Consider the following 26,068-nt stretch of genomic DNA (forward strand, 5'->3'; position numbering starts at 1 on the left):
CCCACCAGCTGGATAGCAACTGTCTTCTTATGTTCTCCTCAACCAATATCACCCTTCCCTTTGGTTGATTTAGTCACCTTTTCTGTTCTAGTTTCCTTCTGAATGCTGATGACTGGGACAGGTGTAGCCCCAAGTCTCTCATTTCATAGTCACTTGAAGAAGTCAACCAGATAATGCTACATGCTAGTTTACCACTTTGCAGTGGCTACTTCAACCCTACAACTAAGCAACCTGAGATTCCTAGAGGTAGATAAACCCGTATGCAATCTGTCACTGTTTAGTTTTTATTGCCAAGAGAATTCTACAAAGTTAATGAATAGCTGGGTTGGGATGAGGGAGGGGACACAGACACCGGATGTATGAGGAGATGCTGTCATGGATGGGCAGCCACTGTTCTGCTACTTGGCAGGACATAGGTACATGGTGAGCCACTTGAGAATACAGTTGTCATCATCATCAAAATACTTTTATAAAGGGCCTAATATCTGACTCTGAGCTAGGCCTACACAGAGAACTACATTGCTCTGGACTTTCACTTTTAAAACATCATGGTCCAAGACCAGATTTTGATGTGGAAAGATGCAAATGGGTTCAAATAGTGTTATGACTAAAATCACACATCATATGCCACCATGTTGTCTACTGGTTCCTGGATACTTCTGGAGTGACATCTATTAGGCAAATATATCTTGTCTCCTCAATTATATTATTAATTCCTTGAGGGGAGAGGACCAGCCTTAAACTCCTTTCTACAGATTCTAGCTGTACAGGACAAATATAGATGCTCAGTAAGCACTGATGAAATAAACCTCACCTGGTGGGTAGAGGCAGAGTACCTTTCAAGCTAATTAATTCCTTTGAACTTCAGTTTCTTTCTCTATAAAATGGGGATGATCGTATTATCTACTCCATGGGGTTGTTGTAAAGGAGAGACACGTAAATTGCTCAGCACATGATCTGGCATTGTTTAGCGCATTATCTGCTCAATTGTTAGCTCTTACTTTAACAACATTAATTTCTGCCTCCCACTCAAATAGGCGAGACTATGAGAAGGGTAAATGTAGCAGCTCTCACACAAACAGATTCAATTCAGCCTGTGGAGGCACAGTGGTCCATTGCCTATGCATTGGCATATTTTTTTTTACTTTTCTGCCATACTGCTGAACAAGAATACTAGGATGTGTGTTTGTGAGAGATGGTCTGGGAATGAAGGCCCGAGTGGGGGCTTGGACTGGGAGCGAGGGCTGGACAAATGTCGCCACATCGGGCACCTTTTTCATTCTTCATTCAGTAAATTTTTATAGCTAACCCAATCAGTGTGGGATTCTGTGACAAGCCAGCCTAGCACTCTTGCCCCATTTCACAGACAGATGGCGCAAGAGACTAGAGAAAAACTCCTTCCGGGAAAACGAACCACACGGAGCTAGAAAAATCGCTTTCACAGTCGTGCGCAGGCGCCACGCCCCTGGCGCGGTCGAGCTTTTCCGGCGCATGCTCCGCCGCCTCCAATGAGCGCGAAGTGCCCGGGCTGCGCATGTGCCGCGCAGCCTCACCCGGAAGACTAGGTTTCGGTGCAAAGCGGGGACCCACGAAGATGAAGTAAGGCCCGACTTTCTTCTGAGGAAGCGGGAGCTGGCCGCCGGGAGGTGGACCACGGGGTCTGGGATGGTAGAGCGTCTGCGGGGCGGAGGGGTGAGAGAGGCGCGGAGGCTAGAGAGTCCAGTCCCCCTAGTTTTGCTCTCCCTTAGCTCAGCCCGGACCTCACTTACTTGTCTCTCTTCCACCCTCTCTGCAGCCCTTTGACTAAGGTGAAGCTGATCAACGAGCTGAATGAGCGGGAGGTCCAGCTTGGGGTGGCCGATAAGGTTTCCTGGCACTCCGAGTACAAGGACAGCGCCTGGGTCTTCTTGGGTGAGTCTTCTGGCTGCTTCCTGACATTTCAGCATTCTAGCTCTTCGCCCCTGCCCACATTTCATCATCCGCTCTTACTGACCTGCTGTCTGCTGTTAATCCGATTTTATATCTTTTTTCGCCCTCATTTCTAGTTTGCTTTCCCTGCCAAATCAATGCTCGTGAGCGTTCCTGTTATTGTGTGCCATTCACTTTCCTGAGAGCCTTTCACGGGCTTCTCAGAGATCATTTCTGTACCCCCGCCTCATTCCCGTTATACAGCTGAGGAAACTGAGGCTCAGAGAAATTAACCGGCTTCCGTAAGGTCACATAACTAGCAAGTGGAAGCAGCCAACCGCCCTCCCACCCCAAACTATCACCTTTCAAAATTCGTTTTTCTTATCTAATTAGCTCCTGAAGAAACCCTGTTGGTGTAGCTGATAACCAAAGCGTCGGCAGTTCGAATCCGCCAGGCGCTCCTTGGAAACTCTACGGGATAGTTCTACTCTGTCCTATCGGGTCGCTATGAGTCGGAATCGACTCGACGGCACTGGGTTTGATTTTTTTTGTTTGTTTAATTAGCTCCTACCTTCTGTCCATGGCCATATCACCATCCCTAGATTCACTTTATGTTGTAACTATTAATTGTGCTAAGCACTTCATATACACTGTTTAATTTGTGTAACAATCCTGTGAGATAAGTACTAGTATCTCCATTTTACAGATGAGGAAGGAAACATGGGGGGCGGGATTTATTTCCTATGAAATGCCTAACAGTTATCTTTATAATCCTTAGTGTTTGTGTGGGTGGGGTTAATATGAACATATTTAAGCTGATTTTGGATCTTAGCTATAAAATTGTGGGTAAAGAGCAGATGAATTCAAAATAAGTTTGTGGAAACAGTTTTGTACTGGAAACTATCTGCTTCATGAATAGAATTTTGGGTGTGAGGACTGAGCTATCTGATCAGCCTGGTTAAGGGTGACACACACCTTTAATCGCTTCTTTTTCTGTACTTCTGCACCTTATACGTACTTCCATCTTTGCATCAGACTGTACGTTCTTTGAGGGCAGGGCCTGTGGCTTACTTTCCTTTGCACCCCAGTGCCTGGCTTAGTGCATGGTATGTAATAGACACTTGGTAAATGTGCTGAAATATGGTTTCCTCTTCTAGGAGGGCTTCCTTATGAACTGACTGAAGGAGACATCATCTGTGTGTTCTCACAGTAAGTCCCCTTTCATTTCCTGCCTTCTTTTTCTGTTGGTGTTTTCCTATTGATTTTATAAGAGCCCTTCACGTATTAAGGATATTAACTCTTTGTTATAATGCTTTATCATGTGTTATATTGCCGTGGACTCATTTTTAAATAATTTGATATGTTATAATACGTGACCATCATTATTCTTTCTTGTTGCTCAAATTGTTCCAATTTGAGGGTCACTAGGAACCCTGTTGGAGCCCTGGTGGCACAGTGATAAAGAGCTCGGCTGCTAACTAAAAGGTCGGCAGTTCACATACACCAGCTGCTCTTTGGAAACCCTCTGGGGCAGTTCTACTCTGTCCTATAGGGTTGCAGTGAGTTGGAATCAACTTGAAGGCAATGGGTTTGGTTTTTATTGGATAGGAGCCCCGTCAAGCCAGCTTCTGTATTCTTTTTTTTTTTTGACTTCTTATTATAACTTTTATTTTGAAATAATGTCAGACTTAAAATAGGAAAGTTGTAGGATAGTATAAAGAACGTCTACCTGTATCCCCTCCACCCAGATTCCCCAGATGTTACCATGTTATCCCATTGGTTTTGTCATCATTTCTCTATCCAAATCCGTCGCCACTGAGTCGATTCTGACTCATAGCGAGCCTGTAGGACAGAGTAGAGCTACCCCAGAGTTTCCAAGGCTGTCATCTTTACAGAAGCAGACTGCCACATCTTTTTTCCCACAGAGCAGCTGGTGGGTTCGAACCATCGATCTTTCATTTAGCAGCCAGGTGCTTAAACACTGTGCCAGCAAGGCTTCTTATTTCTCTCAATATGTATATACAATTTTATTCTGAACCATTTGAAAGTCACTTGCAGACATGGTGCTCATTTATCCCTAAATTCTTCAATATATATTTCCCAAAAAGTAAGGACATTCCCTTGTTTAACCTCAGAACAGTGATCAAATTCAGGAAATCAACACTTTGCATAATATTATTATCTAATCTATAGACTTTATCCAATTTCTCCAGCTGTCGTGATAATGCCCTTTATAGCGAAAAAAAAAAAAAGTTACTTTCTGGCCGTTTAATCTGTTAGATAAATTATAAATACGTTTTCCTAGTTTGTCATTTGCCTCTTGACTTTGCTTATGATTTGTTTTGCTCTGCAAAATTATTTTCCTTTTATTATTTTTTATTTCCTGCATTCATTTCTTTATATGTTTAAATTATATGGTAACATTGGTTTTTTGAGGCATGTACAGTTGTGTGAATTTTAGTACATGTTTAGATTTGTATAACTGCTCCCACAATCAGGATGAATAACAGCTCCATCCACCTAAAACTCCCTCGTCTTACTCCTTTCTGCTCATGCTTCAGTCTTCCCTCCTCATTTTTATTTGGTTACATTTATCAGCCTTTATTGTTTCTGGATTTTGCATCATAGTTAGAAAGCATTTCTCCTCACCCATCCAGGTTATAAAGGAATTCACCTGTGTTCTTTCCTATTTTACATTGAAATTTCTGATCCATTTAGAACTTATTCTGGTATGTGATGTGAAGTATGGATCCAATTTTACCATTTCCAAATAGCCATCCAGTTGCCCCAACACCGTTTATTTAAAAAGTCCATTTTTTCCCCAGCAAATTGGGATGCCATCTTTATCATATACTAATTTTTCCATATGCACTAGGATCTCTTTATCTTCTGCTTGTCTAGTCATGTGCCAGTACCACACTAGTTTCATCATAGAAGCTTTTTACTGTGTTAATATTTCATAGTGTTAATATTTATTTCTAGTAGTTTTTTTTTATTAAAAATGTTAATTTGTTAATTGATGCATGAAGTTCTGTGACTTTTTATGTATTAGGACTTTTTTCAATGTAAAGTAACGCTCTTCATCCCATTTAATGCCTCTTTTTGGTCTTGAATTCTTCTATGTTAATGTCGCCACCTAGTTTTTTGCTTGGGTGTTCCTGCTATGTCTTTGTCTAACTTTTTATTGTCAACCTTTCTGTATCATCCTGTTCTAGATGTGCCCCCTGTCTGGCCTATATTATTATTTGAATTTTGTTTTTTAATCCAACCTGAAAGGTTTTGCATTTTAAGTCAGCCATGTCTTGCTCTTTTATAAAATAAATAGATATGGAGAGGTTGTTAACATTAATCTCGTGAGGGACAAGAAGACTGGAAAATCCAAAGGGTTCTGTTTCCTCTGCTATGAAGACCAGAGGAGCACAGTCCTGGCCGTTGATAACTTCAATGGGATCAAGGTGAGTGTGCTTATTAAACAGATAGGCTGGTCTTTTCCTGTGTTTAGGGGTTAGGTTTTATTTTCCACCTGGTTCCTACTATGCTCAAGGATAGTACTGGTCAGCTGGGGAGAGAGATGTGGGGACACACTGGCAAGGAAACGATTCCAGAAAATTATCCCGTTGGCTCAGGACCTTGCCAGGGCTTGTTCCTTTTCCCCATCTTTGATCTGTTAGCAGACCCTCTCCTCTCCCCACCCCCAGCCCCCACTTTCATTTCTGGTGCATTGGAGAATGAATTGATTAACAAACACTGCTTTTCCATGCTGGCCTGTGTCAGGGAATTGTCAGAAGTGACTCATTCTTCATTTTTGCCTCCTCTGGCCCCTCTCACCTTACAAGTGAGGCACTGAGCTGAGAGAAGGGGATGGGACAAGTCAGGCTTATTTGTCATCCACACGGTCCCTGCACTCATTTAGGAAGAACACCGCAGCTGAGTGAGCATTGTCATAGGGTTGGGGTGACTCTTGACTTGGAGAGCTTGTCACTGATTGGACCAGAAATGGAACCCCCAGAGACTGTAGGACAGGGTGGGATAGAGTTCTGTGCTTGATTTTTAAGGGAGCCAGCTGGTTTCCTTTATGGCATATCACTGTGAAAGGAAGGTTTTCAAAAATACTTTGAAATGGGGAATACGATAGGTGACAGAAACTGCTCAGGCTTAAAGGTAATAATAAAAACATGTTTTTATATTGGAAAAATGGATAAAAGCCAGAGTTTTCAGATTCTGATAGGTTTACCTATAGAATAAGTCTGTGTCTGCCTGGAAATAGAATGTTTTTGTTTTAAGCAAGGAGTTGTTTTGTTGTTGTTGTTGTTGTTCACCTGGTGAGCTGTGATTTACAGCAGAGATAATCAGCATGAGCTAATTGTCCCTGTCTGGTGAGGGTAGAGGCAGGAGTGAGGGCTTATGAAAAGAGAATGCGGTCTTTTCTAGCTTCCTTCCCTGCTTCCAGCTATTGGTCCGACTGTGGCTCATCCTAATTGCTGTGCCAGTCAGCTGAGAAAGCAGCCATAGGTCGCATTGAGCTGGATTTTGGGGATCCCTTCTAGCACCCAGGCTTTTCCAGGGACTGTTTGTACTGTAAACAAATGTCGCAGATTAGGGTAACTCATTTTCCTGAGACTTATGCTTTGGAGCATGCATCCCAACCTTTTGCACTATGGCATGCGGGGGTAAACCTATGGAGGCTGCTGGGACAACTGTTCCTGGCTGCCTGGTGGCTGAGTGTATTAATATGTGGGTATACGGTGGTGAAGGAGCCCTGGTGGCGCAGTGGTTAAGCACTTGGAGGCTAACTGAAAGGCTGGCAGTTCAAACCCACCAGCTGCTTCACAGGAGAGAGATTCTGCAGTCTGCTTCCGTAAAGATTACACCTACTCCTCATTTATCGACTATATTGTTATCCAACACTGCACATTTATGACAATAGTGAAAATCAACTATCCAACTATTTAATGCGCTAACAACGTATGTCTGGAGATAACCCTTTCATGACCAGTGGGAATATAGTGCCCACCTATTATTTTCCGCCTCTTGGGTCCAGAGGGACATATTCCACATAATATTTTGTGGTGTGATATGGTCATCCGCCATTTTCGCATAACACCAATGTTTACATAACGACCTGGTCTTTGGACCCTTACCATGTCAATAAGGGAAGAGCGGAGTACAGCCTTGGAAACCCTATGGGGCAGTTTCTGCTCTGTCCTGTAGGGTCGTTATGAGTTAGAATTCCACTTGACAGCTGTGAGTTAGGTTATACAGTGGTGGTTGAGCGGTAGAATTCTCGCCTTCCATGCAGGAGACTCAGGTTCAATTCCTGGCCAGTACACCTCATGTGCAGCCAACCACCTGTCTGCTAGTGGAGGTTTGTGTGTTCTATGATGTTGAACAGGTTTCAGTGGAGCTTCCAGACTAAGATGGACTAGGAAGAAAGGCCTGGCCATCTACTTCCAAAAATCAGCCAATCACAAAAGTCCAATTGCAACCAATCACGGAGATTGCACAGGACAGGGCAGCATTTCATTCCATTGTGTGTGGGGTCATCATGAGTCAGGGGCTGCCTCGATGGCAGCTAACAACAAACACATGTTGTGATACACCAGTTAGGCAGGTCTGCTTTAGAGAGTTCCCCAGAAATATAGGTAACAGGAAGGTAATGGATATGGTTCAAACTCTGGTTCTCTGTGCTGGGGTCAGATAGCCTGTTTGCTGGGCAAGCTGTCTATTCTGAAACATTGTCCGTCTTGCCTAGATTAAAGGACGAACCATCCGGGTGGATCATGTGTCTAACTACCGTGCTCCAAAGGACTCAGAAGAGTTGGATGATGTGACCAGAGAGCTCCAGGAGAAGGGCTGTGGGGTGCACACCCCCTCACCAAGTTCGTCTGAGGGCTCTGATGATGACAAATCCACAAAAAAGCACAAAAAAGGTGGAGTGTTAGACCCTAGAGACGATTCTGGGTAGTCTTAAGTGCCTGTTCTTCCTAGCATGTGCTAATAGTTGAAAATCAACTCGTGTGGATAAACCGTATTTAACAGAGGGAGGGCCACAAAATGTGTCGTAGTCTAGGACTACCAGGGACAGACCTAATCCAGCAAAGTCAGGTTTACTGACTTGCTGCATCGAGGAAAGCCACACACCAGAGAAACTGCATTGTCTCACTAGACAAAGGACAAGTTAGAGCTACGATAGTATTTGAGGAAGGTGGTGGGGTTTAGGTGAAGTCTAAATGCAAGTGAGCCATAATAGGCTCAGAGCAGAGCGGAGCTGACCCAGGGGCCTGTTTCTCGGAAACTACAAAGTGAAAGCGAATGTGTAAAGTGTTCGGAAACCCTTTGTCTCTTTTTTTTTTCAATAATACTGTTTCCAGTGAAAGTTTACATAGCAAATGAAGTTCCCAACATTTTTCACAATGTGTTAGCATTCTCTTTAATTGCTTTCTGGTTGTTCCATTTCCAGTGCTCTAGTTTGCCTGCAGAAACCCTTTCTCTTAAGCTGTGCGCCTGGGCTGCTGCTGCTTCTGTCTGTCAAAGTGACTGAGCTCCTTCACCCTCATTGTATCATTTCAAACAGCGAATGTGTTGATGGTCTGTGCTTTTAGGGCACCAGGCTTCTCAGTGAGTGAGAAAGCAGGAGTCCCTCAAAAAAGGTGGGCATCAAGACGCTCGACAGCTTTACCATGTCCTGGCAAGAAATGTCCTTTAACTCTGCAGCTGGCTTGCTCTGGGCCTGTGAGCCTAGGCTGATGCATGGCAAGGCTGACTTTTACTTTCTCAGTCCAAGACAATTTTTACTTTCTCAGATGTAAGAAGCAACATAATTTAGGCTGTTTCCTCGGAGAAATAGTAAATGTTCAGTTCACCTACTTTTCAAACTTAAGAACGGGAACCACGAAATCGAGATTCTGAAGTCTGCAAGTAACTACTTTTGTCACGAGCTGTTTGATATTCAAAGTAATTTACTGCTACATCTGTTGATTTGGTTAACCACAGTCCGCTGTACTCCTGAGAGCTTGAGGAAGTTCTGTTCTGAACAGTATAACCAAAGCGGTATGCAGAGGTGGGATGGAGTTATATTTTGGGTGGCTGAATGTTGATAGTGGTCAGACCACTAATACCCCATAGATCCAGTCAGATAGAGAGCTGGATCGCAACTGGAGGTCAGAGGGTCCCTGCCTTCCGGCAGAGAGGCCAACTTACCTCGGTGCCTCTTAAGACGGGGGAATTGACTAATACAGCAGTGTTCCCTATCTAAGGTGACAGATAGCCAGCTTGGCTTTTCTGAGGCACTTTTCTAGAAGTATTGACTCTGGCTGCTACACACTGCTGCCAGCAATGTTTTCCCTTTGCATATTCCCCCTCTCCCAGTGCATGCACGGTTTTGAACTACAACACCCACATTTGACATAATGTACTCAGAGAAGAAAGGAACTTTCTTTTAAAAGGAATTCTTTATGTTTTTTTCTTTTCTTCTCGTCGATTGCTCTTTTTCCCCCTCCAGACAAAAAGGAAAAAAAGAAAAGAAAGAAAGACAAAGACAAGACTGACCAGGAGGTCCAGGCAGAGCCACTATCCTCCTCTTCATCACCCAGGAGCAAGATGATGAAGGAGAAGGAGGAGCCTGGCTTGAACAAGCACTGCAGCAAGAACTCAGAGAGGGCTCAGAAGGCAGAGTCCAGAGAGGGCCGGAAACACCACCCCAGCTCCCCTGAGGTCAGGACCACCTGGCGCGATGGAGCGGCAGACCCGGAGAGGGAGCCAAGGAAGGAGAAACCCAAGCAGGAGCTCAAGTCTTCGAGCAGGAGGGAGGAAAGAGAGGAGAAGAACAGGGATCGGGACAGAGGTCGCAGCTCAGACACACACTCTAGCTGGCCCAACGGTCGTTCTGAAGGGCATAGTCACAGGAGTAGAAGTAGGAGCCGAGAGAGATTCCGTAGGCACAAGAGGGCCCGGCATTCCCGAGACTGGGAGGCCTCTAATCCCAGTGACCGCAGGCATAACTGACGCCACGGCCTGCTCAGCCACTCAGGAGTTTGGGAAATGAACTGTGATTTAAAAATGCAGTTACGCTTTTTGCTTTTACTATTTCCTGTGTATAAAATCTCTGGGGCTGCATTTTTTAAAATTCCTTGACTATTAGTGGGAGAGGGCTGTAGTTTCAACAGCCGAGAATCCTGGGTTAGCACAATCCATTGTCCTTGGGAGTATACTTGTATTTATCAGAGTGTGCACCCTACGTTTTGGTTCAGAAATGTGGCCCCTGAGCCTGTAGAGCCCAGTTTATGATGAGATTGCCAGGAAAGGGAGAATAACCAGGCAGTTCTAGAATCCTGGTTTCTGCGCTAGCTGTTTAGAACCCAGCCTTTGCAGGGGGCAGGTAGAACTATAGAGAGGCGTGACTTACCAGGCTAGGACAGCTCGGTGCTAATGTTCTTGAGATCAGCCAGCTACCCTCCCCCTCTTTTTTTTTGTCAAACTTTTTTTCTGTTGATCTGTCTCTCTCCATCTTCTCTTTCCCCCTTGCAATTTATTTATTTATTTATTTTTACTGAGGGGAAATTTACTTAACATAAAACTGATATTTTAAAGCAAATACCGCAGCGGTATTTGGACAGTCACAGACTTGTGCAGCTACCACCTCTATCTAGTTCAAAACCTTTTCATCACCAAAAAAGGAAGCGGCTCATTAAGCAGTCACTCCCCGTTGCTCCCTCCCTCAGCTGTTGGTAACCAGCAGTCTGCTTTCTGCCTCTGTGGATTTCCGGGTTCTGGCTATCTCATGTAAGTGGCATCACACAGTGCGCAGTCTTTTGTGTTTGGCTTCTTTGTTTCACCCAAAGGAGCTCTAGTGGTTTAGTGCTCAGCCGCTCACTGATCGGACCCCCCAGCCACTCCATGGGAGAAAGCTGTGGCACTCTGCTTCCGTAAAGATCCAGCCTTGGAAACGTTATGGGGGTAGTTCTGCTCTGTCATATAGGGTTGCTATGGGTCGGAATCGACTTGAGGGCAGTGGTTTTGGTATTTGGTTCTTTCACTCAGCATGATGTGTTCGAGGTTCATGCATTTTCAGAATTTCATCTCTGTTTATTGGTAGACGAGACTTCATCTCTCCCTATGGCTGAATAATAAGTACTCCATTGTATGTATATACTCTCCATTTTTTAAAATAGTATTTTATAGTTTTCAGTGTGAGTCTGGTACTTTGGGGTTAAATTTATCCCTGAGTGCTTTATACTTTTTGATGCTATTTTAAGTGGAGTTGTTTTCTTTTTGGCTTATTCTGTGCTTTAGATATAGAAATAGAAATGTATATTTTTTCAGCTATACACAGGTATAAATCACTTGGCATATAATTTACACATTTAACGTGTACAATTAAATGGTTTTGAGTATATTCACAGATGTGTACAACCATCACCACAGCTAATTTTAGACTTATTCTCATCACCTCCAGAGGAAACCCTGCACGCTTTAGTTTTTACCCCCCTCCACACACATCCCCTCCAACCCTGATCAGCCACTGATCTCCTTGCTGTCTGTAGAGATTGGCCTATTCGGGACATTTCAGTCAAGTGGAATTACGATATGTAGTCTTTGTGTCCGGCTTCTGTCACTTAGCGAGATGCTTTCAAGGCTCATCCATGTGGTAGCATGTATCAGTATTTCTTTTCTGCATGTGTAGCATTCTAGTCGATGTTTCTGTCACAGTCTATCCATGCCTCAGTTGAGGGACATTTGGGTGGTTTCTGCCTTTTGCCTAGCCAGCTCCCTTCTTAGGTTCCAGATGGACCAGGCTACCTTCTGGGTTTAGTCTGCTTTTCAAGTAAGCTGTTCTTGCTGGGATAGGAACACTTTGCTGCTCCATTGCGTATCTTTCTGGTCTGCTTGGCATTTGTTTCTCATTTGAGAATCTTCTTCTATTTTATCAGTCCCTTATGAGCTTGGTAGAAGATAGTTCGCGGGCCCTTAATACCCAGGATGAAATGAAGATTGAATTTCTGACCCTGCAAAACTGAGGATCAGACCCTTACTGGTGAGCACCAAGTTCAGTGATCTTATGTGTTAGTTTGGGTCTTAGATTAGATGCGCAAGAATATATTGTGGAAAACACTTATGAAGGAAAATGGGGAGGAGTCTGGAGGAGGCAGGGAGAGCTGTCAGGCTGTCTGCAGGTCTAACCTCTGTGGAGGGGAGAGGGAAGGAATGAAGAGTGGGTAGGCAAAGTCTTGGACTGTGGTGCCATTCTGAGAACGTTGCAGCAAGATCATACACAGTTGCCTGCCAGACGAGTCCCGCTAGATCAGCCTTGGTAAGCACGGGTTCCTGTTGGTGGGCTTCCGTCTCAGCCACTGTAGCCACTCTGCTCACTACCTGTTGTACCAGTTCCGTGGTAGCCAGTGGAGAAGGCCTACATCACCTGGCTGCGGCGTTTTATTTGCATGGCCATTCAGTGCCTGTTCCATGGTAGGTGTTCTCTGGTGGGTGTTGACATGTGATCCTAAAATCACACACTGCCTACTCCCATATGCCCATCCACATGCCTGTACACCAGGCCTCCTTATCTCTGACACTCCAGTCCTTTTCCTTCCAGACTCCCAACTAGATGGCCAGACCATTGGCTCAGTCCCAGAAATGTGAGTGAATATATATATGTATATATCATGGGAGAAACCCTTGGGGGCAGTTCTGCTCTGTCCTATACGGTCACTATGAGTCGGAATCAACTTGCTGGCGTGCAACAAATATATATTAAATAAATGTCCTTACTTCAGACTGCTTTTTCCACACCAAGTAGATGGTCAAATGCACCACTTGCAGCTTCATCCACTGGACAGAGTTGCCCTCTCCGCCCTGAATGTGACTAATGCAGATACCAGCCATCTTAGTGTGTGGCCATATGCAGAGCTGACCCATCTGTAAACCAAGCTTGGGCATTTTCCTCCTTGAGCTGGTTTTACAGGAACCCCCCATATGGCCATAGATACAGAGATGTGATAGGGGCCGCCACCCCTGCATCCTGTTATCAGGAGTCGTTGAGTTGGTTCTGACTCAGAGACCCAGTGCACAACAGAATGAAACGCTGCCGGTCCTGCACCATCCTCACATTCGTTAAGCTTGAGCCCATTGTTGCACCCACTGTGTCAATCCATCTCATTGAGGGTCTTCCTCTTTTTCTCTGACCCACTCCTTTACCAAACATGATGTCCTTCTCCAGGGATAGGTCCCTCCTGATAACATGTCCAAAGTACATGAGATGAAGTCTCGCCATTGCTTCTAAGAAGCATTCTGGCTGTATTTCTTCCAAGACAGATTTGTTTGTTCTGGCAGTCCATGGTATACTCAGTATTCTTCACGAACACCATAATTCGAAGGCATCAGTTCTTCTTTGGGCTTTTGTATTCATTGTCCAGGTTTTGCATGCATCCTGTAGGTCTTTAATAATGGCATTAATCTTCTCCATCCCCCCTGGGATGTAGTATTGTCTTTGATTTATTTATCAGGGTTCTACCAGAGGAACAGCCAGTAGAAGGGGTGTGTGTGTGTGTGCGTGCGTGTATGTGTATGTTGTTGTTGGGTGCCATCGAGTCGGTTTCAACTTATAGCGACCCTATAGCACAGAGTAGAACTGCCCTGTAGGGTTTCCAAGGAGCGCCTGGTAGATTTGAACTGCCAACCTTTTGGTTAGCAGCCAAGATTTATTTCAAGGAATTGGCTTATGCAATTGTGAAGTCTTGCTAGGCAAGTTTAAAATTTAGGGCAGGCTGGCAACTGGACAGGAGCTGAGGGTGCAGTTGACAGGTGAATTTCTTCCTCGGGGAAGCCGTAGTTTTGCACTTTTGGCCCTCAGTGATTGGATGAGGCTCACCCAGATTATCGAGGATAATCTCCTTTATTTAAAGTCAGTGACTGTAGATGTTAACCACGTCTACAAAATACATGCAGAGCAACAACATCTAGATTAGCGTGTGGTTGAGTAAGTGGGTACTGTAGCCTAACCATAGCGATGCTGTGTATGTCAGAGCAGAACTGTGCTCCATAGCGTTTTCAGTGGCTGATTTTGGGGAAGCAGATTGCCACGCCTTTCTTCTGAGGCACCTCTGGGCAGACTGGAATCTCCCATCTTTTGGTCAGCAGCCAGTTGTGTTTACTGTTTTCACCAGTCAGAGTAGACTCCATGGCAGCTGGTCACTGGTTATTGCCTAGCCAAGTTAACACAAAACTAACCATCACGATTTACTGTCTTGTCCATGGGGGGTGGGGCAGTTTCAGAGGTTTCCCCTTGGCCTTCCTCACTGTGATAGCTCTTACCCTACAGGCCAAGGGCCCACGTGGGGGTTACTCCAATGACCAAGTGTATCAATTCCAGTCACACTTGGGGACCGGGAAAATGAAGAAGCTGAGGGAAGTGAGCGTGCTGGCATGGACATAGTATGTGGGGCCCAAAACCCCACCGGAGGCTAGTGTTCCACAGGAGGCCTAGAGGACACCCCATTTACCAAGGCCATGAGGAATGCACCGGTGCAGGGGGCCCTGGTATCACCGAGAGGTTCAGAGGTGCTCTCCTCTTCAGTCAGGCCAGGGGGTTAAATCCTGTGTCCTAAGGAACTGGTCCCCAGGTCTATGAATCCTTGTTTTTCTATCCAGCCTTGTATTTTGGACCTCTTGATATGCTGTGTGCCATCTAGTAGATTCGGATTCATAGCAACCCCAGCGGAGAGCAGCCCCATAGGGTTTCCAAGGCTGTCATCTTTCCAGAAGCAGACTGCCACATCTTTCTCCCATGTGGAGTGGCTGGTGGGTTCAAACTGCCGACCTTTGGTTAGCAGCTGAGCGCTTAGCCATTGTGCCACCGGAGCTCCTTCCTCTCTAGCTAAAAAAACCCAAACCTGTTGCCATGTAAGTTGATCCTGACTGATAGCGACCCTATAGGACAGAGTAGATCTGTCCCATAGGGTTTTGAAAGCTGTAATCTTTTTTTTTTTAATTTTTATTGTGCTTTAAATGAAAGTTTACAAATCAAGTCAGTCTCACAAAACCTTATATACACCTTGCTGTATACTCCTAGCTGCTTAAAGTGACATCTTTTCTTTTTAACACTTTAAAGAGGTCTTTTGCAGTCAGTGCAATATGTCTTTTGATTTCTTGACCGCTGCTTCCGTTGGACGTTGATTGTGGATCCAAGTAAAATGGAATCCTTGACAACTTCAGTCTTCCCTCTGCTTATTATCATGATGTGGCTTATTGGTCCAGTTGTGAGGATTTTTGTTTTCTTTATGTTGAGGTATAATCCATACCGAAGGCTCTGGTCTTTGATCTTCATCAGTTAAGTACTTCAAGTCCTCTTCACTTTCAGCAAGCAAGGTTGTGTCATCTGCATATCGCAGGTTATTAACGAGTCTTCCTCCAATCTTGATGCTGTGTGTTCTTCATATAGTCTGGGTTCTGGGATTATTTGCTCAGCATTCAGATTGAATAAGTACCATGAAAGGATATAGCCCTGATCACGTTCTGATTTAAATCATGCAGTATCCCCTTGTTCTGTTCAAACACCTGCCTCTTGGTTTCTGTGCAGGTTCCACATCAGGACAATTAAGTCTTCTCCCAATGTTATTAAAAATCCGACAAAACCCTGTTGCCGTGTAGTCAATTCTGATGCATAGTGACCCTATAGGACAGAGTAGAACTGCCCCATAGAGTTTCAAGGAGTGCCTGGTGGATTTGAACTGCTGACCCTTTGGTTAGCAGCCGTAGCACTTAACTACTACACCACCTGCAATGCTGTTAGGAAGCTTTAAATTTTATTTTTAATTTTTATTGTGCTTTAAGTGAAAGTGTACAAGTCAGACTCTCCTACAAAAACTTACACACACCTTGCTGTGTACTTCTAGCTGCTCTCCCCCAATGTGACAGCACACTCCTCCTCTCCATTCTGTATTTCTCCTGTCCATTCAGCCAGCTCCTGTTCCCCTCTGCCGTCTCATCTCCCCTCCAGACAGGAGCTGCCCACATAGTCTCATGTGTCTACTTGAGCCAAAACCTCACTCCTCACCAGTATCATTTTGTCTTACAGTCCAGTCCAATCCCTGTCTGAAGAGTTGGCTTCAGGAATGGTTCCAGTCTTGGGGTAACAGAGGGTCTGGGGGCCATGACCTCTGGGGTCCCTCCAGTCTCAGACCATTAAGTCTGGTCTTTTTATGAGAATTTGAGGTCTGCATCCTACTGTTCTCCTGTGCCATCAGGGATTCTCTGTTATGTTCCCTGTCAGGGCAGTCATCGATGGTAGTCAGGCACTGTCTAGTTCTTCTGGTCTCAGGCTGATGTAGTCTCTGATGTATGTGGCCCTTTCTGTCTCTTGGGTTCGTAATTACCTTGTGTCTTTGGTGTTCTTCATTCTCCTTTGCTCCAGGTGAAAGCTGTATGTAATCTTTGTGGAAACACTGCCACTTCTTTCTCCTGTGGAGCAGCTGGTGGATTCAAACTGCCAACCTTTAGGTTCGCAGTCAAGCGCTTAACGACTGTGCCAGCAGGGTTTCTTCCTCTTCATCTAGCACCCTTGAAATCCAAACCCGGGGCTCTCCATTGACTCCTGCCTGTACATGCCAGCTAATTCCTGCCACTCTTTGGTGCCTTTGGTTTTAGCCCTGGTTATCAGCTTAGTAATCAGGAGAGGAGCTCGAGACAGTTCCTTCAGGGGCACTGGCTGCCTTGTCTGGGAGTGGCCTCTGCAGAATCTTCTGGCACAGGGGAAGTGCTCGCTCTTAACTAAGGCAGAGTGGGCCACCTCTGCAAATTGAATGTTGGGCAGGAGTGTCTGCAGAGCCAATACTCTCAGGGGTGTCCATCCAGATGTCCCTATCCCATGTTTCAGGGTCCAGGTGTTCCCAGCCAAGGCCCTGACTTCAAAGAGCGGACCTGTGATGTATTCAGTGGGGAGCATCTAATGTTGGTCAGCTGTGTCGTCCGTCCCTCCCCCTCCACCCCGTGCAGAAGAGGGCCTCTGTCAGCTGCTGCAGAAGCCCTCTGGCTCTCATGTAGTCTTTAACCATGTGTTAACTGTCTCGTTATCCTCTGCAGGATATCAATACAAGTCCATGGTGTCCAGCCGTCTCCCTCAGGTTTGTAAGCCTTGTTCCTCCTGTATTTGTCAAGTCTGAATCAGTGTGCCTGCCAGTGCATTCTCCTCTGTTTTCTCAGGTCATCAGCAGAGAAATCTTTAGCAGCTGGACTGCCACCCTGGGCCTGGGGCTCTCCGTGCCCCACATACCCTACAGGATGGTACCCGTTCTGTCCACCAGGCAATGGGTGAGACAGGCCCAGAGCCCTGTCTTCCTGTCTCCTGTTTTCTCAGACCACCCCTGGTACCCCTTGGTATCTGAGGAGCAGGTGCCAAGATATGGGATTAGACATGCAAGAGCTTTTTAAGGGAAAATACCCAAGAGGAAACATGGAGAGGGAGCCAGAGGAGGCTGGGAGAGCCGTCAGACTTGATGCAGCTGTGACCTCTGTGGAGGAGAGAGGGTAGGAAGGAAGGATGGGCAGAAGTCAGATTGCTGTGCTTTTCTCAGAATGTTTTTGCAAAGCAAATGGGTGTGTGTGGGACAGGCAGTCCACCGGGGGCCTCGAGCACCCCTGCGTGTTCTTGGGGAGTGTCTTAAACCGGAGGGCTCATTCATCTCCCGCTAGGGAACCATTTCTGTAACTAGTCACATGAACAGCTAAGTAGGGCCAAGGTGACCCCAGTATGACTACTCACCAACTGCCTGCTTCTCAGGGGAAGGGGCTGGTTGGTTGGCTTATTGCTCAGAAAGTGCTAGACCCTGGGCTTCTCAGCTGCAGTGCAACCCCCTGTATGTGGGGTATCCATCTGAACCTGTCACATTGTCCTGGGGGGCTTGGGGACAGGGGAACTGGCAAAACTACACTGATGCTTCTGCTGGTTGTTGGGTTGTCAGTAATAAGCTGTCTTTGCTCTAACCCAGTCTGTCTACTTTCAACACCTATGGAACAGTGGTAGGCTTACTCCTTGCTGTCCTGCATGAGCCTGGGGGTCCTCCTGCCGGCATCCCTGACCCAAAGTTGCCTGTTTGGGGAGTCCTGTGTCTTCCAGGAATGGCCTGCTTTAGTACCTCTGCCACACTCAGTCACTGGCTGGGAGCAGTCTGGGGAAGTGTGGCCTGGGTGCAAACGCAGTGGTCGGTTTCAGCGGAGCTGGATGTTTGAGCTAAGCAGCTGGGGCCATCAGCCGACTGTAGTCCCTGCAGTCAGAGATCTGAGAGGGTGGCCTGGTCTGAAACAACCAACTAGCCACTGGTTTTCGTGAACCTTTGGGAACAGGGAATGTTTACTTGTTCCCTTCATGGGGTGGGGGGAGAGTTTCACTTCACAGAGGACAGTTGGAATCCACTGGTGGACAAATTCCCAGCTGAACAGCTGCATTGAAATGCTTATTAAGAATGCTTTTTTTAGTGCTTGTGTATCAGTATTTGATGTGGCCTAATTAACACATGGAAACCCTGGTGGCGTAGTGGTTAAGTGCTACGGCTGCTAACCCAAGGGTCGACAGTTCAAATCCGCCAGGCGCTCCTTGGAAACTCTACGGGGCAGTTCTACTCTGTCCTATAGGGTCGCTATGAGTCGGGATCGACTTGACGGCACTGGGTTTGGTTTGGTTTTGGTAATTAACACATAAGTCTGTCTCCTTTTGCTTCCTTTAGCCTTTTGGGAAAGGTCCCTAAGTGGTGCAAATGGTTTGAGCTTGGCTGCTAACCTAAAAGTTGGCAGTTCAAACCTACTCAGTGGTACCGCAGTCTATGGAGCAGTTCTGCTCTGTAACATATGGGTCGCCATGAGTTGGAATTGACTCCATGGAAACAAACAACAAGAAGCCTATTGGGGCATGTACCAAACTTGGCAGTGTATGGACTCATTGAATCCTAAACGGGAAAGAATCCTTATCTGGACTCCCTTCTGTAAACATGATTGAAGCTCCCTCTGAAAGGAATAACCTGCTCATTGTCTAAATGGTATGCCAGTGAACTGTACAGCATTCCACGCTGTGCTGTTGTGACCAAGGAACAAAGTCCACCATTTCCGGGTGTCTTATAATTGATCTGAAAATGTAAACTCCGAAGATGTAATTTGGGGTGTGATTATTTGCACTACGAAGGATTTAACCTGGAGTTCTTCCTGATTTTTGCAAGTGTTATTGGAAACTGCATCAGAGAATAGATGATAAAAGCAGGTCATAGTTTTCAGTAGGAAACAAGCAACAATTATATTTGCGATCAGCATTTGGTGTTCTATAAATTATGGTCAATACTATGTCAGGAAAAAGTGGTTGCAACATCAATCAGTAAAAATACTCAAATCATGTGCCAGGTCGTATAAAAAGGCAAAACCGAATGATCCGTGTTAATTATGTTACCTCTAAAGTATACACTTATCACACAAAGGTATAGATGTTGTAACTGCGTATTTAATCCAAAACCAGTATACTCTCTGTGATGAACATTAGTTAAAATTTTGGTTACTTTTGCCCAGTTTAGAATTTAGAAAAGTATTTGGGGGATGATAAAAAATGACCTAACCTCTTCAAGGAAACCCTGGTGGTGTAGTGGTTAAGTGCTACAGCTGTTAACCAAAAGGTCAGCAGTTCGAATCCACCAGGTGCTTCTTGGACACTCTGTGGGGCAGTTCTACTCTGTCCTGCGGGGTCACTATGAGTTGGAATCGACTCGACGGCAATGGGTTTCACCTCTTCAAAGAAGTTTTGAACTAATGGGTTGCCTTTTTTCTGTACTGGCTGTATATTTTTAAATTTCCTTGTGGTGAAATATATGTAACAAAACCTTTGCCATTTCAACCATTTTGTGGGTGCAACGCAGTGACATGAATTACATTCCCCATGTTGTGCAACCATTGTGGTTTCCAAATCTGGATGTATATTACTTATTAATAAAAAAATACTAAAAATTCAGATTAGTGTTTGTCATTAATTGTGGACCTTTAAAAAAAAAATGATGCTGCTGCCTGCGATGAACGGCAGTATGTAAGGGCAGGAATAAGAAGTGAGCAAATGAAGGCAGTCATGTTTTGGGATAGGTGGTATTTAGGCAGGAGAACTGCCTGCCACTCTATTTGCTAATATTCAGGTAACCTAACATTTATGGACTAGAAATACTGCATAAAGGGAGTTTACTTGTCTAGAACTGTTTCCCCAGGGAGTTCTGGATAAGGCTGGCACTTTACTCTGACCTAACTTCTTGGATAAAGCTGGGGCTGAGGGGATAGAGGGATTCCAGAGTGGTGGTGTCAGGACAGAAGTGGTGTTTCTGTCCACAGAAGCCGTATCTAGCCAAACACCATATTTGGGGCCAGCTGGTGCAGGTTTTGATCTGCAATTTGTGATTAGTTGCGTTAGCGGCCTCTGGTATCCTAGGTGAGGCCTATCCTCTCTCCATCAACTGAGTTTTGGCAAGTGCAGGGGAGCAAGAACGTCTAGAAATCAGGGCCTTCCCCTGGCCACACTGGTGGCTCATGTGTCTCCAAGGGGATAAGTGCGGATGCCTGGCGGCTTCAAAGCCCCTCTGAGAAGTCAGGTTCCTGGAATTTCCTAGGTGTTCTTTTTTTCAGGGCTAGGCTTTGGAAATGAACTTTCAGGGACCCCCTCAACCTAACCTGAACTGCCTAGTGCCTGTGAGGTGGTGTGGCCTTGTACTAACTAGCCCTGCACTGTCCCTTACAGTTGCCATGAGCCATATGTAGCTACTTAAATAGACGGACATTAAAGATTCAGTTCCTCACACTAGTGACTTGACAGCCATATGTGGCCAGTGACTACCGCATTATATCATGCATATGTAGTCTCTTTCTACCGTCACAGAACATTCTAGTGAACAGCGCTGAACTAGACCATTCAGGTATGAATTTTATATAGCTACGTGATCTAAGATGAAAGTCTCTCTGGGACTTTGCATGCCTACCTACATGCTACCTGTCCTTTGAGGCTTAACTCAATCCCAGTTCCTCCAGGGCATTTTTCCTGACCACTCCAGCTCCCAGTGAGGACTCCCCTTCACTGATCCCCCTAGAGCCCCCAGAATACTTGATGAGATGGTCTTACTGGTCTCAAATGTTTGCTTGTAAATTCATCTTATCTTCCCAGTGGGGCTGCAAGGCCCTTAAGAGCAGAGTTTAGACCCTACCAACCATGCCCGGTAGGCACACCTATCTATAAAGCATGGTCCTTCTTCTCATGCCAAAATGCCCATCAAAAGCACTTCTCAAACCCTCCTTTTCTCTGCTGCCTTTGTACTTTCTCTGCTCTAATTTTCAGTATTACAAGAATCAGCTTGTAGGACAAAGCATTATGCTTCAAAAACCATTTAATTTTTTAAGAAAGGTCGGCAGGCTTATTTAGGTCCGGTGTAGCCGTGTCATTCCTGGTTATGGGGTGTGAGGATGAAGAAGCTTTGGGTTTATTAGCATCTGATTTTGAAAACACTTTTGACAGAGTTGCTGATACCTTTTTCATCACTTCCGACCCCCGTTTGGAAGTAGTAGGTTTGCCAGAGTCTGTGAACAAAGCAAAGGAGAAACTGACGTTAGGCTTCCCGATTGCGGCAGTCATGCTAGGAGGTTGATAGCTTAGGATTCACACATCAGCTTTTTTCCATAGCAACTTATGGTTTTTAAAGTGCTTTCCCAAAGATTCGTTATCTGCTCCTTCTGACAGTCCTATGAGGGAAGCAGGAGAAGTTTCTGTGAGGTCAGGCGCCTTGCCTAAGGTCAAATGGTCAGAAAGTGGCCAAGCTGGCACCAGGGTCCAGACTTTTGAAAATTTTTTTACTGTTGTTAAAAATATATAACACAACGTTTGCCAACATATCGGTTGTCACGTGAAAATTTAGTGACATTAATCACGCTGCAACCATGGCCCATATCCATTGGAAGGCCCGGCTTTCTGACACACAGGCCGGCGCCGTCCTCACTGCACCGATGCTTCTCTGGCCAGCTCCGCAGAGCCTGCCTCTCTCGAATATTCTAGCAGATAACTGTCAGCAAAAAGCATAATGAGCAAGTTCCACATGAAGAGGGCACACGTCCAACTCTTGACAGCGTGGGTGTCGATTTCAGAATGTCTGGGCAGAAGCAGAGGTGCATTTTAAAAAGCCCATCACTTCTCCCCACTCTGGGAGAGTTTTCAGTTGATTGACCCCAAGGGACTGGCTTGCTGGGTGGGTCGTAAAGGACCTGTGTGGCCTGCAAGAGTCTCCATTTGGACCCATTTTTCCTGCACCACTGATTCTGCGCGTAGGGCTCTGAAAGTACACACTAGCTCGTTTACGTGGGGGTTATTCTACCGGAAGGACACAGGAGTGTTTCCCTACTTCGCTGATGCGCCAGGACAGGCTGTGCTGACACATGGAGACACACTGGGCAATAAAGCACACACCTGCTTTTCCCAGTAAAGGACAAATGCTCCTCTGTACCTCTTGCAGTTACCTAGTTTTTATCTTCTCCAACAATATAGCCTTGGGAACCTCGGCACTCTGGTTAAAGCTAAGGTTATTGCTGCTGCTGTTAGTTGCTGTCCAGTCAATTCTGACTCCTGGCGACCCCATGTGTGTCAGAGTAGAACTGTGCTCCATAGGGTTTTCAAGGCTGTGACCTCTCAGAAGCAGATTGCCAGGCCCGTCTCCTGAGGCATCTCTGGGTGGGTTTGAAGTGCCAACCTTCTGGCAAGTAGCTGAGTGCTTAACCATTTGTACCGCCCGGGGACTCCTTACAGGGCAATACCGTACTACCTTTACCATCTTGCCTTGGGGATCTTGTTAACAATGCAGACAGATGCCTGGATACCATTTCCCAGAGATACTAATGGGGTGGTGCAATTGGTTTCAGCTGTTAACCAAAAGGCTGGTGGTTTGAACCCACCCAGATGCACCTGGGAAGAAAGGCCTGGGGGTCTGCCTCCCAAAGGTCACAGCCTTGAAAACCCTATGGAGCACACTTCTACTGTGCACACATGGGGTACCCATGAGTCAGAACTGACAACTGGTTTTACTGGTTTAGGTCTGGGGGGGGCAGGAATCTGTATTGCTAATAAGCATCCCAGGCGATCCTGAGGCCAGCAGTCCCTAGAGGACACTGTGAGGCACTGCCCCCAGCCTGCAGTCACTTCCATCCCTGCATAGTGTTCAAGATTGGCAGGTAGCTGGGATCCTAGAATAACAGCACACACAGAGCTCAGCCTGAGGAGCATGTGACCCCTTAGGCTGCCAACTGGTATTGCTTTCAAAGCAGGACTGATGTGAGGAGAAATGGAGCAGTAGGTGTGGCATTCGCAGTGCAGTGAAGCGGGAGCGTTAGATTTTACGTTAACACGGCATCTATCTCGTACCTGATGTGCCCTCACTCGAGGAACATGCACTGGCAAGAATACTGTCACGTTGAAAGAGTGTGGTAAACTGCCAAGACAAAGGTGAAATACTACCTTAGTTCTCTGCTGTTTGTTGAACACTGGACACTAGAAATACCTAGGAATCCCCAAAGGATGGACCACAACCCTTGTAGCGTTGCACACAGTAATCTCTGTGCTCGGCAGTCTCAAAGAATGATTCTGAAACTGCTTATAGGTGCTACTTCTTGCAATTCTGACACCCAGAATGAGTCCCTGGCATGGATGTGGGCCTTGCCACCTCTGGAGGACAATTTCAAGGGCTCCTGTGTCCCAGGTCACAAAAAAATGTCAGTCCTGTCTGCCCCCTCCCTCCTTGGGCTTAGAATATTTAGAACATTTTGGATCCTTCTCTGAGGGAAGATGATGATAAAGGAAGTCTTAAGGGGAGAAGGGGTGCCCGCTCTACCACCCTAGTCTCCTTTTACAGAAACCTTAGCAATTGCAGGGTCTCTTGCAAGAAAATGGTGGCGTGAGGTTGCAGGAGGTGGAGGGCCAGGGCAGGGCTCATGGTGGCGATCCTGCCTGTCCTCTGTGGACCTTCATCACCCCTTTGAGTGCAGAAGCAGCGTGGTCCCAGAAGGGCATAAAACAGGCTGGGGCAAGAGGCCGGGCTGCAGTGTAGCTACTCTCTAGGGATGGCAGTTCAAAGAGGGAGAGGAAAGATCAATGCAGTAAGGCCTAAAAACATGCGTGATGAGACAGGTGTGGCTCGTACTGACTGTGTGGAGAGCAGAGTACCAGTGGAAGACTTCTACTTTAGTTCGTCCAAGAGGATTTGAGGCAGCTTAAGGCTTAAAAAAAAAAAAAAGCTTAAGACTCTGCAAAATAGGACACTTAAAGGGATGAACTGAGACAGCAGCAATCGAAAGCGCTGCTTCTCAACCCTGGCTGCACAAGAGAACCATCCAGAGAGATTTTAAAAATATGGACGTGTGAGCCCCGCTCCAGTTGAGCTGGGACCCCTGAGGGTAGAACAAGTGTTGGTATTTTGTAAAAGTGCCTCAAGTGACGCTAAGATGATCTGAAGGACGCAGGTGATGCAGGTGTCACCAAGTGCTGACATGAGCAGATTAGTGAAGTCAGTGGTTCTCAACGGGGGACTGGACTTCAAATCACCTGGGGAGCTTTTAAAACTCCCAGAACTGAGACTGCAACCCAGCCCGACTGAACCAGAATCTCTGGGGGTAGAGTTCACCAGATGGTCCCAGCATGCGTCCAGAGCTGAGAACCTCCACTCTGTGTCCTAGGTCACAAACATGGCTGCACCTCCGATTCACGGGGAGAGGCTTTCAGAGCTCCTGACTGATACACGGCATTTGGCTCTGATGGCTAAGGCACTGACCATTCACCACAGGTTTGTGGGCCATCTACTATATGTTAGTCACCGTTTTAGGTGCTGGGGATACAGTTCTGAACAAAACAGACAAGGCCCTTGCCTCTGTGAAGTGTATATTCCAGTAAATACGATCTACCCTCTGTCAGAGGGTGAGGGCAGTAAGTGTTGTCTGTTTTGTTTACTGCTCAATCTCCAGTGCCTGGTACATAGCTGGCACCCAGTAAATAATTGCTGAGTGAACGACCGATGGACTGAATGGTGACTTAGCTACTATGAAGAAAGATAAAGCAAACTAAGGGGCATAGGGTGTGGGTGTGTGTGCTTCTATTTCATATGGGATGGTCAAAGAAGCCCTCACTGAGAAGGTAACTTTTCAGCAAAGACTGGAAGGAAATGAAGGAGCAAGGCACACAGATACCTGGGGGTAGAGAATTCCTGGCAGAGGAAGAGCAAGTACAAAGGCCCTGAGGTGGGAGCATGCTTGACATGTCAGTGCAGCAGTAAGGAGGCAAGTACGGCTGGAGTGGAATGACTGGTGGAGATGGAATGCTGGGAAACCTGACCATGGCAAGAACTTAAGGGAAACATGGGGACTTCTTTTCCTGTTTCTGACACTGAGAGCATATGTATTTGTATATGCAGAGGCTAAAGTTTTCCTGGAGCCGAATACAAGCAGGACTTTCAGAAGGGATGCTCAGGAAGGGATGCTGAGTATCTTAGTGGATCATGCCTGTAATTACAGCTTCACCACGGGTGGGGCGGGGAAGGAAAAACCTCAGCAAGTGAGAAGGAAAATCAGCAAGAAGGGTCCCAAAGAGCCAGGGAGTTGGCTTGGCAAAAAGAATAGTCAGCCTGTCAGTTGGCCTCCAGACTGAAGATTGAGAATGGCTGGAAAATGGAGGCACCGTGTGTGTGTGTGTATCTGTGTACACATGCTGGGGGCAGAGGTTAGACTGAGCAGAGAAGAAAGGAAAGGTGACGCAAAACAGAGAAAAGGACGTGTGTGTGTGTGTGTGTGTGCGCGTGCGTACACATCCTGGGGGAAGGGGTTCAAGTGAGCAGAGAAGAAAGCAAAGTTGATACAAAACAGAGAAGAGGCCGTGTGTGTGTGTGTGTATGTGTGTACACATGATGGGGGGCCGGGGTTACAGTGAGCAGAGAAGAAATGAAAGGTGATGCAAAACAGAGAGGAGGCCGTGGGTGTGTGTGTGTACACGTGCTGGGGGGCGGGGGTTAGAGTGAGCAGAAAAAAAAGGAAAGGTGATACAAAACAGAGAGAAGCATGTGTGTGTGTGTGTCTGTACACATCCTGGGGGCGGGGTTAGAGTGAGCAAAGAAGAATGCAAAGGTGATACAAAACA

At 46.1% G+C, this 26,068-nt stretch overlaps 2 protein-coding genes across 4 annotated transcripts in view; one reads left to right on the plus strand and one right to left on the minus strand.

Annotated features, from left to right (window-relative positions):
• Window positions 1-1,548: 1,548 nt before the first annotated feature.
• RBMX2 (RNA binding motif protein X-linked 2) lies at window positions 1,549-21,293 on the plus strand. 3 transcript variants are annotated; one of them, XM_064277585.1, is made up of 7 exons: window positions 1,549-1,599; window positions 1,796-1,911; window positions 3,066-3,117; window positions 5,234-5,363; window positions 7,661-7,838; window positions 16,984-17,024; window positions 18,624-21,293. In XM_064277585.1, the coding sequence occupies exons 1-7, from the start codon at window positions 1,595-1,597 to the stop codon at window positions 18,642-18,644; spliced, it is 543 nt and encodes a 180-aa protein (XP_064133655.1). In that variant the 5' UTR covers window positions 1,549-1,594; the 3' UTR covers window positions 18,645-21,293. The 3 variants fall into 3 exon arrangements, with proteins under 3 accessions (XP_064133655.1, XP_003414881.3, XP_023409594.1); XM_003414833.4 differs by having other exon boundaries at window positions 9,410-21,293; XM_023553826.2 differs by having other exon boundaries at window positions 16,984-21,293.
• The window catches only part of LOC100666784 (fibrous sheath-interacting protein 2-like), a 48,825-nt gene continuing 44,043 nt past the window's right edge, over window positions 21,287-26,068 (minus strand). Inside the window, exons 7-8 of the mRNA XM_064277583.1 lie at window positions 23,312-23,378; window positions 21,287-21,483 (exon numbers count right to left, since the gene is read on the minus strand). Of these exons, the coding sequence (XP_064133653.1) occupies window positions 21,302-21,483; window positions 23,312-23,378 (249 nt within the window). The 3' untranslated portion in view covers window positions 21,287-21,301. The remainder of the gene's footprint in view (window positions 21,484-23,311; window positions 23,379-26,068) is intronic.

The sequence above is a fragment of the Loxodonta africana genome, chromosome X (genome assembly GCF_030014295.1).
Source record: "Loxodonta africana isolate mLoxAfr1 chromosome X, mLoxAfr1.hap2, whole genome shotgun sequence".
Lineage (NCBI taxonomy): Eukaryota > Metazoa > Chordata > Mammalia > Proboscidea > Elephantidae > Loxodonta > Loxodonta africana.

Coding starts and splice junctions, on each gene's coding strand:
- RBMX2 (XM_003414833.4), top strand. Junction 1,912..3,065: donor CAGCGCCTGGGTCTTCTTGG/GTGAGTCTTCTG, acceptor TTCCTCTTCTAG/GAGGGCTTCCTTATGAACTG. Junction 5,364..7,660: donor ATAACTTCAATGGGATCAAG/GTGAGTGTGCTT, acceptor CGTCTTGCCTAG/ATTAAAGGACGAACCATCCG.